The sequence below is a fragment of the Vipera berus genome (assembly GCF_964194415.1).
Source record: "Vipera berus genome assembly, chromosome: 1".
NCBI classification, from domain to species: Eukaryota; Metazoa; Chordata; class Lepidosauria; order Squamata; family Viperidae; genus Vipera; species Vipera berus.
In genome coordinates, this window is record NC_138202.1 from 338907282 (window position 1) to 338919543 (window position 12262).

General features: G+C 48.9%; 2 protein-coding genes across 2 annotated transcripts in view; both read left to right on the top strand.

The window, feature by feature from the left end:
- The window catches only part of FKBP6 (FKBP prolyl isomerase family member 6 (inactive)), a gene marked incomplete at both ends in the record, with an annotated part of 65100 nt that extends 64014 nt beyond the window's left edge, over positions 1-1086 (top strand). Inside the window, one exon of the mRNA XM_081313061.1 lies at positions 620-1086. Coding sequence (XP_081169187.1) covers positions 620-1086 — 467 coding nt within the window. The remainder of the gene's footprint in view (positions 1-619) is intronic.
- Positions 1087-1146: 60 nt separating this feature from the next.
- Positions 1147-3730, top strand: FZD9 (frizzled class receptor 9). Its single transcript, XM_081315365.1, has one exon. It carries the CDS (start codon positions 1239-1241, stop codon positions 3033-3035), a length of 1797 nt encoding a protein of 598 aa, XP_081171491.1. The 5' UTR covers positions 1147-1238; the 3' UTR covers positions 3036-3730.
- Positions 3731-12262: the final 8532 nt, after the last annotated feature.

A 12262-nucleotide genomic window follows, 5' to 3' on the forward strand; every position in this document is an offset into this window, starting at 1 on the left:
TGCGCTTAGCAATAGCCTTCATTCTATGTATATGCCTGCTTAGTAGGGCTGGGTCCTCATTTTACCTACCTCGGAAGGATGGAAGGCTGAGTCAACCTCCTGGTGGGACTCGAACCTGCACTAATTGCAAGCAGCTGCAGCTGGTGTTACTTAAGGAGGCATTAGCCCACTGCTCCACCAAGGCTCCTTTCCCTTTACTAGCTTAGTTTTCCATTTCTCCAGTAGTTTACTTCTGCCAATTTTAAGATGCGTGGACTTCAACTCCCAAAATTTCCCCAACCAGCCACGCTGACTGGGGAAATCTGGACGTCGTCGAAGTCCATACATCTTTAAAAGCTGCTGAAGTTGAGAAACGCGGGTTTAGGCTACCTCATTTTCTGCCAACTATTACTACCGCAGCAGGAGGGCAAACCAAACTCAGCGGGGCTATTGCAGCCTTGACCAGTGCAATAAAATGAAAAGGCGAGGTAGGGAGAGGATTTTCACGAAGGCGGACTGGGAAACATCACCTGGCAACTTTAGCTTCCCAAGGCCACGCGGCGAAAGGCTTCAGACGGGGCCGCCTTTGCGCCGAGAAAACCAGCGCTGCCCCGCCTCTCCGGAGCCTCCGCCCGTCCAGTCTCGGCAGGTAAAAGTCCTGCCGAGCGCAAACCTCAGGTAGATCGCCGAGAGGCCGCCTCTCCGGCTCCCGAAAGAAACAACCCGTCTCTTCGCCCCTCGCTTGGAGTTCCGGCGGTCTCCTCCTCAGAGCGAGTCCCACCGCCGCCTCAATCCAGCTGGGAACGGATGCGGGGACAAGGCGAGGCTCCCGGGCTACGGGAATCTATCGCGCCGTTCCGCGCCTCTCTGTGGCTCCCCGGCAGCAGTTTGGCGATTACAACTCCGCGCCCCTCGGAGCATCGGCGGAGTCCATCCAGCAAAGCGCAGCGGAGCGCGGCGCCTGGGCTGGAAAGCGCGCGGCTGCGAGGGCGGCGCGCTCAAACTTCCCTCGCCCAACCGGCCGGCTCCGCGCCCTTCCCCCCCGCTCTGCCCCGCCCTGTGCGGGGTGTGTCCCGCCAGCGCCGGGTCCGCCTCTCGGGGGTGTAAGGGGGCTGCAACAGCGGCGCCCGCGAGCTAAGCGCCGGCCTCGGCAAAGACGCGTGGGGAGCTGCCGCCGCCGCTTCGGCTACCGCTCGCGCGCCATGCGGCGCAGGAGGCGCAGCTAGCGGCAGCGATCCGGGGCGAGGAGCGCAGTGAGCATGGCCGCGCCTGTCCTCCGCGCCGGGCTGCTGCTGCTGCTGTGGCGGGCGATCGCGGCGCTGCTCTGCCAGCTGGTGGTGGCCGGCTCGACGCTGGAACTGCTGGGCGGCAGCGGTGTGTACGAGGCGGAGCGTGGCCGGGGCGGGCGGTGCCAGGCCATCGAGATCCCCATGTGCCAGGGCATCGGCTACAACCTGACCCGCATGCCCAACCTGTTGGGCCACGAGCACCAGCGCGAGGCCGCGCTCAAGTTGGAAGAGTTTGCCCCGTTGGTGGCCTATGGCTGCCACGGCCACCTGCGCTTCTTCCTCTGCTCGCTGTATGCGCCCATGTGCACCGACCAGGTATCCAGCAGCATCCCTGCCTGCCGGCCAATGTGCGAACAGGCACGTCAGCGCTGCGCACCCATCATGGAGCACTTCCACTTCGGTTGGCCTGACGCCCTGGACTGCTCTCGCTTGCCTACCAAGAATGACCCGCACTCCCTGTGCATGGAGGCACCCGAAAACGCCACCACGGCTGAGCCTCACCGGGGTCAGGGCATGCTACCTGTGGCACCACGCCCTGCCCGACCTCCTGGGGATGGCCCCAGTGAGAGCCGACCAGGCAGCAGTGCTTCATGTGAGAACTCCGACAAGTTCCAGTATGTTGCCAAGAGCCTGTCATGTGCACCCCGCTGCTCCCCTGGAGTTGATGTCTTCTGGTCACGGCGAGACAAAGACTTTGCTTTCATCTGGATGGCCGTCTGGGCCACGCTCTGCTTCGTCTCCACTGCCTTCACCGTCCTTACCTTCCTCCTGGAGCCCCACCGCTTCCAATACCCTGAGCGGCCCATCATCTTCCTCTCTATGTGCTACAATGTCTATTCGGTGGCCTTCATCATCCGCTCGGTGGCTGGTGCGGAGAACATTGCCTGTGACCGGGAGAATGGGGAGCTGTATATCATCCAAGAGGGGCTGGAAAGTACTGGCTGCACTATTGTGTTCCTCATCCTGTACTATTTTGGCATGGCCAGCTCCCTCTGGTGGGTCATCTTGACTTTGACCTGGTTCCTGGCTGCTGGCAAGAAGTGGGGGCACGAGGCCATTGAGGCCCATAGCAGCTACTTCCACATGGCAGCTTGGGGAATCCCCGCTATGAAGACCATTGTTATCCTCACCATGCGGAAGGTGGCGGGGGATGAGCTGACTGGGCTCTGCTACGTAGGGAGCATGGACGTCAATGCCCTGACAGGGTTCATCCTCATCCCACTCTCCTGCTACTTGGTCATTGGCACCTCCTTCATCCTGACCGGCTTTGTGGCTCTCTTCCACATTCGCAAAATCATGAAGACCGGTGGTACTAATACCGAAAAACTAGAGAAACTCATGGTGAAGATCGGGGTTTTTTCCATCCTCTATACTGTCCCAGCCACATGTGTCATTGTCTGTTATTTCTATGAACGTCTGAATATGGATTACTGGAACCTCCAGGCCTTGGAGCACAGCTGCTTGCCTTTTCCAGGCCACCGAAGTGTGGACTGTTCCTTGGATGCCTCGGTGCCCACGATGGCCATCTTCATGCTGAAGATTTTCATGTCCTTGGTGGTAGGCATCACCAGCAGCGTTTGGGTGTGGAGCTCCAAGACTCTGCAGACCTGGCAGAGCCTGTGCAACAGGAAACTGGGAATGAGGACTAGGGGGAAACCATGTAGTGGGGTGACCTGCACTGGAGCGCACTGCCATTACAAAGCTCCTGCTGTTATGCTGCACATGACCAAAACAGACCCTTATCTGGACAACCCAACACATGTCTGAAGTTGGACCGGCCCCAGAGAGGCACCTCTGGAGAGCAGAAGCATCAGGGAACACCGTAGTGTCATGGATCTGCCTAATGCCTAGCAGGTTTCAGCAGATAGCATGGAGCTAACGTGTGGGTTAGTGGGGGCTGGAAGAGCAAGAAAGATGGCAATTGTGGCTGGAGAGAGGCATCAGCAGATTTTGAGGGCACCTTTACCGTACTTGCTTGGGAAGAGCAAAAAGATTTGCTCACTCCTCTCTGCCTCTTTCTCAAGTAATGTTTTTCCCCCCTAGTGTTATGGTTTAGCTGTCTCTGTTTGCCAAAGTCCAGCAACTACTTTAACGTTTTATTTTGGGAGATGGGTTGGAAGAGGATTTGTCCAAAGTTATTTAATTCTGTAATTTATTTTAGTTTTGTTTTTTTTAAGTAAATTCATTAGCTGAAAGTAATGGAAGAGGAAAGAGAGACCCAATAAACTCTGGCTGTGTTATTTCAATCGAGGTTGGTGCCGTTTGCAGAAATTCAAGAGGCTTTGGAAGCAGCTGTTGCAAAAGAAGGGGAGCCAGGGAAGGGAAAAACATTCAGGCACAGCCGTTCTCATCTGAAAGTCTAGGCAGGCGGGAGGGGGAGAAAAGGAAGGAAGGGGTGAGCCCCCTCCCCCCCTTTGCTGATATCCTCCAGCATGAGTTGGGCCACAAGACTACTAGGGCCAAAAGGCAACTGGTCTTTTGGTCTTCTGAAAGTGCCCTGCCCTGCCCTCGTGGGGAAAAGTGGTTTCAAGCAGATGCAGCAAAGAGGCAGGAGGCTCTCGACATATTTTTAGTCCAGCTGGAGAGTGACAAAGCAGAGCTGGCCGTGCCAAGGCTATACAAGGCATCGCACAACCAGCCCCCTCTCCACACCCCCACTCACTGCCAATATGCTGACCTTCAGCTCATTCTGCAGTTGAAATCCAGGCAGGCAGCTGCTTGGGGCTTGCGAGCCTCTTGTGTGGTGACATTCCTCATTCTGGGCTAAGGGTTTAACCAATCAAGCATCTCTTTTCTCTGCTGGAGACCTGGGTACAGATGCCCTGACTTTTTCCAGGGTCTTGAAGGCTGGGAATTATTATTTATGGATTAGGAAGGCAGTGAAAAGCATTGATCCAAACAGCCGTAATCTCTCCCAGCTCTACCTGAAAATGCTTTCCATGTGCAGAGCTCTGGGTGCTATCACTAAGTTCTTCCCCTTGGGGACGGGCAAGAACCCAAAGGTAACCGGAGGCTGTGGGGTTAGGGTTGGGCGGGCAGCAGAGTATCTCACGAGTGCGGTGTTGCAGCTACCACGGCAAAGCTACCGCTCGGAGTGGCTTTGGGCCATCTCTGGGAGTGATGGGGTCGTGCTTGTGAATCTCCTTTGCTGAGAGGGATGCTTAGAATGACGTGGCTGCTCTTGGAGCCTGTTGACAAGTTTTCCAGAGTTGGCTGAGGGACCCTTGTAGGAAAGAGAAGCAGGGAACTCGCCTGAGCCAACCTGGGTTGTCTGAGGTCGGTCCTTCAGGCACTCCAGCAGCAAGTGCCATCCAAAAGACAGATGAGATTAAATCTCACAGCCGTCCTGGGGGAGGAGGGCACTATTCTAGCCCCTCACTCTCCCGTTTATCCTCTAATCTAGCTCCAAGAATGAAGCCTCTGATGGAAGAAGCTGGGTGTGCTTAGCCTGGGAAATTGAGGATAAGCTAGTACAAGTAGTCCTCGACTTACAACAGTTCACTTAGTGACCATCCAAAGTTACAAGGGCACTAAAAAAAAGACGATTTATGACTATTTTTCACACTGACAACTGTTGCAGCATGGTCACATGAACAAAATCCATACACTTGGCAGCTGATTCATATTTATGACGGTTGCCGTGTCCCAGGGTCTTGTGATCACCTTTTGCAGCATTCTGACAAGCAAAGTCAATGGGGAAGCCAGATTAACGACCGCATTAGTAACCTAACAACTGCAGTGATTCACTTAACAACCACAGGCAAGAAAGGTTGCAGATTCGGGCAAAATTCGCTTAACAAATGTCTCGCTTAGCAACAGAAATTTTGGGCTTGATTGTGGTTGTAAGCCGAGGACCACCTGTACTTTTCCAACACCTGAAAGTCATTGAAAAGGAAGATCTATCTTTTGTTTTAGGGGGTAGGTCACAAAATAATAATTGCCTGTTGAAGGAAGGTCATTTTTGACTGACTTTTATTTTTAAATAATCTGTTTGTGGAACAGCGGTAGACTCCCCTTCACTGGATTTATTTAAGCAGAAGGTAGATACACGTTGGTCAAAATGCTTCCATTTGGATCCCTGCCTTGAGCAGAGTGTTGGCCTTGAGAGGTTCCTGGCTCCCTTCTACTCGTGAGTTGACAGAGTCCCTGTCCAGAGAGAGGCGTCTTTCCCTCTCTGATTGCCAGGAAAGAACATCCCACCCTGAGGCCACAGCTGCCTGGACCACTTTCGCCAAACTGCGCCCCCCCCACCCCAAAGCAGGACCAGTAAATAGCACAGATATGGACACACACCCTTCCCTGGAGAGCAGTTGGCCACTTGCCAAGATGGAGCCAGTTGCTGAAGGGGGGGGGCACTGTTTGCCAGCCATGCGGGACACGAGGCAGACTGGAAGCAGGCCTCTGGCGGGCAGCTGCTGATTTTGGCACGCCTGCCTCCCCCTCTGGGCCTGCCAGGAGCCAGCCTTCCTGGAATGAATAATCCTTTCCAGGCTCCCCCACCCCCTTCCAGGTGAATTGAACTGGTGCCTCACACACTGACACCCAAAGCCCCAATGGCCTGAAGTTCAGTGGGAGGCAAGCAACATTTGGCATCTGGTGACATGGATCCCTCAGTCACCAACTCTGCAGGGCTTTTGATGCTCCCTCCCACCCCCCACCCCCCATTTTGTGGGGAAGAGACTGCAGTGGCATTTTTCCCCTGTGGGGGACGGAGGGATGGGCAATGGACCTCAAATAATGTCAAATATTTCATATTTTTGTCAAAATATATTTGTTTATTTATATAACCAAAGAGTCCCACCCTTCATATGGTCATCTGGAGCAGATCTCAGTCTTCAATTGGAGGAGAGAGAAGACACTGAAGAATTTATTTATTGCACCTATTCAGGAGCACAGAAAGGCAGATTCCAGTCCATATATGCAGATGTTTAAAAGTCTAAAAATTTCCAGAGGAAATACATTATTCCAGAGCCTCCAGCACAAACAATGCTGGTATGGCTATGTTCACGCAAAATAGAGCGAGTAAAGATTCTAGATCAGTGGTTCCCAACCTTTTCTGTACCCCACACCCCTAGAACGCTTCTGATATATTCTCGCACCCCTTGCAAAAGTTCAAAATAATGGCAACAAATTATGAATATACACTATAATGTTGAAAAGCCAAGTTTTTGCACCCCCTGGAATATCATCTCGCACCCCTGGTGGGGAACCCCTGTTCTAGAGGCACAACGTGTTCACTTTACTTAAGGCCTTTATGGTTTAGCCCAGTGCTTTTTTTATAAAAGAAAAAGATGCCGGAACTCACACATGTCATACAACTTGCCTTGCCTATCCTACAAGATTCCATCCAAAAAAGGTGCCGGAACTCCGTTCTGAGTGTTCTATGACAAAAAAAAGCCCTGTTTTAGCTGTTTGCACAAAACCTGCCAGTGAGTGGACTGAGGGTTTGTGCAGTTTGTCCACTGTAATCCATAACTGAAACCATTATTTATATCACGCTTTATAGAAGTAGGGGTGAGCAACAGGGCACTAATGAGTTCCAGTGTAACTTCAGACACTTCTGTTGCCGTCTGCCAGTTCCCTACACCAAGGAGAGAACCAATCTAGAACTAAGGAGAAAAATCCTAATGGGGAGAACAATAAACCAGCGGAATGAATGCCTTGCCTTCAGAAGTTGTGGGTGCTCCATCACTGGGGGCTTTCAAAAAGAGACTGGACAACCTTTTGTCTGAAATGGTATAGGGTTTCCTACCTGAGCAGAGGGTTGGACTAGAAGACCTCCAAGGTCCTTTCCACCTGATATTATTTTATCATTCTTTTCTTAAAAAAAAAGACTGGAATGCAATAAAGCAACACATCAATGTCTAGCATCATCTTTGTTTCCAGCCCTAATTCTAGATTTAGTTTCTGATCTCAGGTAAGTAAAATAGTCGATATTTGGATACTTTTGAATTGGGCACCTTGTGTGGTGTCCTTTATCCCATTTAGCTTCCCACCAACCCTTTTTGCTAGGCCACAAGCCTGCAGATGAGTCTGAGAGTGAGGAAGCTCGCAAAATACATTAAATTGTGTGTGTGTTGATTAGCAGTCCAATTGGGAAGAACTGCGGTTGCCAGCAGAACCTGCTTTTGGCCAGCTGTTCCAGTGGCCACTTTGCCAGTCAGATGGACTGCTGAAGGTGCCTCCTCATCACCCAGCAAAGATGAAGTTGAAGGCAAAGGGCTGTCATTTTGATTAGTTCAATATCCTTTGAGTCAAGATCACCTACTAATGACCACCTGGACACATTCTGTTATTTTCTTAATAACCGTATAGAAGTTTGGTACTATAATCACCTGATTTTTTAAAAACTTCCAGTGTCACCTACAGCTTTTGGGTGTCTAGTCGCTCCCCATCCGGACACTAAAGAGGTCTGATCTTGGCTACCTTTTCAAGATCAAAAGTCCTCTAGTGATAGGAAAGATTAAGAGGCTTCTCCTGGGATGGGGCCTTTCTGGAAAGTACCAGAAAAAGATTCCCACCTACGCATCTGTAAGATAGCGTGCCTCACTGGCAGTGGCAATAAAGTAGGCTGCAGATTAGTGCAGGATGTTTACGAAGAACAGATACAGGAATTGGGTATGCTTAGTCTAGTAAAAAAGAAGGACTAGGAGAGACATGATAGCAAGGGCTCCTGCAAAGAAGGGGTCAACCTATTTTCCAGAGTACCAAAAGGCAAGACAAGAAACAATGGATGGAAACTAACCGAGGAGAGAACCAACCTAGAACGAAGGAAAAAAATCCTAACGGTGAGAACAATAAACCAGTGGAATGAATGGCTTGTCTTCAGAAGTTGTGGGTGCTCCATCACTGGAGGCTTTCAAAAAGAGACTGGACAACCATTTGTCTGAAATTTATTTATTTATTTTATTTATTTGTTGAATTTATATACCGCCCTATTCCCGAAGGACTCAGGGCGGTTCACAGGGCAATTAAAACCATACAAAAAAGAATAAAATAGAATTAAATTAGTACAGCCCACAATTCCTAATAACAATAAAAATTAAAATTTTAAAATTAATTTCATATAATTTAATTAAATACTTTAAAATCATGTAGGGTCTCCTGTTTGAGCTAGGGGTTGGACTAGAAGACCTCCAAGATCCCTTCCAACTCTATTATTCTATGTTCTATGTGTCTGAGGGCAAGGTGTTATTGAGCATGGCATATTCATTCTCTCTTCCTTGGCCCTGCCTAAGAAATGTGTACATTGCAATAGCGAGGATGCAAACATGGGCAAGGCCGTCCCTAGAGACTCTGGGCTGGGGTTTATTTATTTAATTGGAATTGCATGCCGTTCCAGTCACTGCCAATGCCGAGTTTCCCATTGGAGTGATTTCAAAACCTACGCTTTCTCTGTATAGCAGAGAAGGCTGTGCGATAGGTCTGAGTTCTCAAAGCCTACTTGACTACCCCTAAAAAAATTTATACTTCTGCCCCTCTGATTGCCCACCCAGTACTGGGAGATCAGTTGCAACATGAGGATAAGCAAACCAGTCCTCTATTGATGACGATGAAGATGACTGTGACAAAAACCCACTTTTGTGCGTAATGCAGGCTTAGCTCCCTGAGGGCTGCCTCCCAGATCTGGGCTGATATCTGCATTCTGCCAAAAAGTGGTAGTCTGGATTTTTTTTGCCACCCTACTTTAGGATGATATTTTTGCCCCTTTGCTTATTCGCTTGGGGCTATAATAATGCAGATATTGCGAGGTGCAAAGATGTTCCCAACCAAGCGAGCCTGGCCTGGGGTCTTTTGTCCTCTACTTTCCTTGGCAACACTGCCAATAGGTGTGTGGGTGGGAGGAGGGGTTTTCATGCACCAGGGGAGCAGCAGGTTGCAAAAGAGGCAGTCAGTGTATTTGTGCATTTATGGGACCAGAGGATGGCAGCGGGGGGAGGAGGGGACTTCTGAAAACAGCTGTGAGGGTTGCCTCATGCAAAGGCTATGCGATGCCTCCAGCCCTCTGGTTTTGCCCTTGCTTTGAGGGCCAATAAGGTTGTGGATGGGCTTCCCTGCCTTTTGTCCCTTTCAGTGTTTCTAAACTTTGTCAATATGTCTGGGAAATTCTGGGAGTAGAAGCCCACACATCCTAAAGTTGCCAAGGTTGAGAAATGCTGATCTAGACCTCAAGTGGGTGAAAATGAAGCACAATTGTTGCTTTTCCCAGCTCTCTACAGGAGTCCACGCGAGCTCAGATATGAGCTTTCAAGAGACTCCTCTAAGTGATCAAAAGTTAGATGCTGCAAAACATCTCCACTAGGATGAGGCTAGCATTACTTTGATTATAGTTAGAGAGCCCCCTTCCCTCACCACAGCCACCAGAAGCAGCCTATAACACTGTAGTTCTTTGGCAGGGAAATGCCTCTGCACAACCTCCAAATGCCATGCTTTTTCATCCCTATTGCTATTTCCAAACTCTCCAGGGCCTGCGACTTACAGAACTCCAGAAAAGATGAGAGATCAATACTGCCTACTGCCGTGGTGGCGAACCTATGGCACGCGTGACACAGGTGGCACGCAGAGCCCTTTCTGTGGGCACGCGCGCCATTTCCCCAGTCCTAGGCCTTCAGTTGGGTTTTATAAAACCTTTTCGCTTTAGGACTCCAGCGCCATGTGCAAAAAAAAAAAGAGGTCCAATCAATCAATTTCAACTTCTAGCAGGGAAAAAAAAGATCTCGCAAAGTTGGAATTGATTGATTGAACTTTTTAGTCCCATCCAGTCTGCCATTACCACTGCAGCCATGCCCACCCAATGGGCCATGCCCACCCAATTGGCCACACCCACCCAAAGGGCCATGCCCACCCGGCACCCGACAATACATGTGGGTTTTGGTTTGCAGTTTGGGCACTCGGTCTCTAAAAGGTTCACCACCAGTGGCCTAGTAGTGCAATGTTTCTTAGTCAAGATGTGTGGACTGGCTGGGGAATTCTGGGAGTTGAAGTTCACATATCTTAAAAAGTGAGATTGAGAAACACTGGGGGTAGGCAACCTTGGCTCTTTTATGACTGGTGGACTTCAACTCCCAGAATTCCTGAGCCAGCTGGTTCAGGAATTCTGGGAGTTGAAATCCACCAGTCATAAAAGAGCCAAGGTTGCCTACCCCTGAGAGATGGGAGCCTGGATTCTCAAATACTCTCTTCTAAACCTTAACATTGAGCCTAAATTCCAGTGGATGCTGAATCTAACATCTTCTGGTTAATCCTCTATGCCCACACCACCCTTTTCACTTCAGGATCTAAGTCCAGCTTGTACTTTTGCACACCTTGCTCTAGCCACCAGTCTTACCAGCTACTTCCATCTGCTTTTTTAATGTTTTTATGGTGTTTTCAGAAAAGGAGAGGGTGGGTTTGCAGTAACATCTGTCTCTTGCTTTCCCCCTGGGGAACTGACATGCTCAAGCCTGCTGTGGCAGAAACCTTTCTTCCTTTACAACTAATCCAGCCCACCAGTGTTGCTCTCCTACTCAGGGAGGGCCTCATTTCAAAAGTGTGGCAAAGGAAAGGTGACAACAACTCAATGGCTAAGTTTGAACAAGTTGTGAAACCTGGGCAGTGAATTACCCATGTTCCAGGTTCACACAGCACACTGAATTCTACTCTAATCAACAGTTTATAAACAGTTTGAACTTATATACCACAATAGTCCATAAACACCCAACAAAGCAAAACAAACAAACGAAAAAAGAATCAAGGTCAACACTAAGAATTTAGTGCGTTTTAGCAGCTATTGCATTTTTATTGAATTGCTTGAGTTTGTTATGAGAAGATAACATAGGGCAAACCCCCCAAAGTAAAGATGGTGGCCAATTTCACCCAATTTTTACATGCTGCGCTGGGTGGATCATTGATCACACTGTTGTGGTGCCATACTGACCTTTTTTTTTTTAACCAAAACCTGCGAACACACCTGGGAGGCAGTTAGAGGCAGCCTTCTGGAGCTGAGAGGTGGAGGTGATGTGGAAGATGGTGGACCAAAGACATGCTGTTGGGTTTGTACCCATTCTGACCTTCTCCCTCTGCTGCCCACATCATGGTGACAGGGAAATTCCAGGGGAGAAGCATTCTTGAAAGCTTAAAAACTTATAAATTCAGCACCATCCATATCTTGATGGCTACTGTATTACTCTTTGGGAGCTCTGGCTTGTATTTTGTTCAGCAGTTCTTATATCACACACTGCATTAAGTTGGGCTTCCTTTTGTATCAAGGAAAATCCATTCTCTGCAGCAGAAACATTATGCCCAAAAGTCTTTTGCCCAGGACAACTTTCCTTGATTTAATAAAGGTTTCCACCCAGAGGCACCAGACAGGCAGCTCTACCCATTCCATATGCACTGAGAGGTCATCCTGAGTACAGTTTGAAGCTTCTAACGGTCAGCATTAAAAGGAACCAATTTTTATTTATTTATTTATTTGCTGTTAAAGGTCAGCTTTTTTTTTAGGCTGCACTTTAAACTGATGCCAAATTCAGCACTTGTGTAGGTTTCTGTTGGTGCGTTTGGCACTGCTGGTGGTTATAATTAACTCCTTAGTGGTTTGGAACTCACACATCTAAGGAAAGGAAACAACATCAAATGCAAAGGAATAGGACACAGCTGTTGGCTTGGTATGGTCAAAAAAAGCCCAGCCCTGACGATGCAATCAAAACGCTGGTACTAACAAAGCTTGGGGTTTTTTTAAAAAAAAATGGGTTGCAACGGACATGAAAAATGGGCTGAACTTCAATTGCACAGTTGTAGCCATCATTTTAACTTTTTGGATCATGCCCTGTAGACATCCCTGGTAAAGGATAAGAAATATCTGGCTCTCCAATGTATCTTTCTTTGCAAAACATTAGATTAAGACAGGTTTTTTTTTTGCTTAACAACAGTTAAATATATAGTTTCAGAAATTAAATGAAATTAACATATGGAATATAGATTATATAAATTAATTGTTAAGGACTGTCTTATAA

Coding starts and splice junctions, on each gene's coding strand:
- FZD9 (XM_081315365.1), top strand. CDS start 1,239: ATGGCCGCGCCTGTCCTCCGCGCCGGGCTGCTGCTGCTGCTGTGGCGG.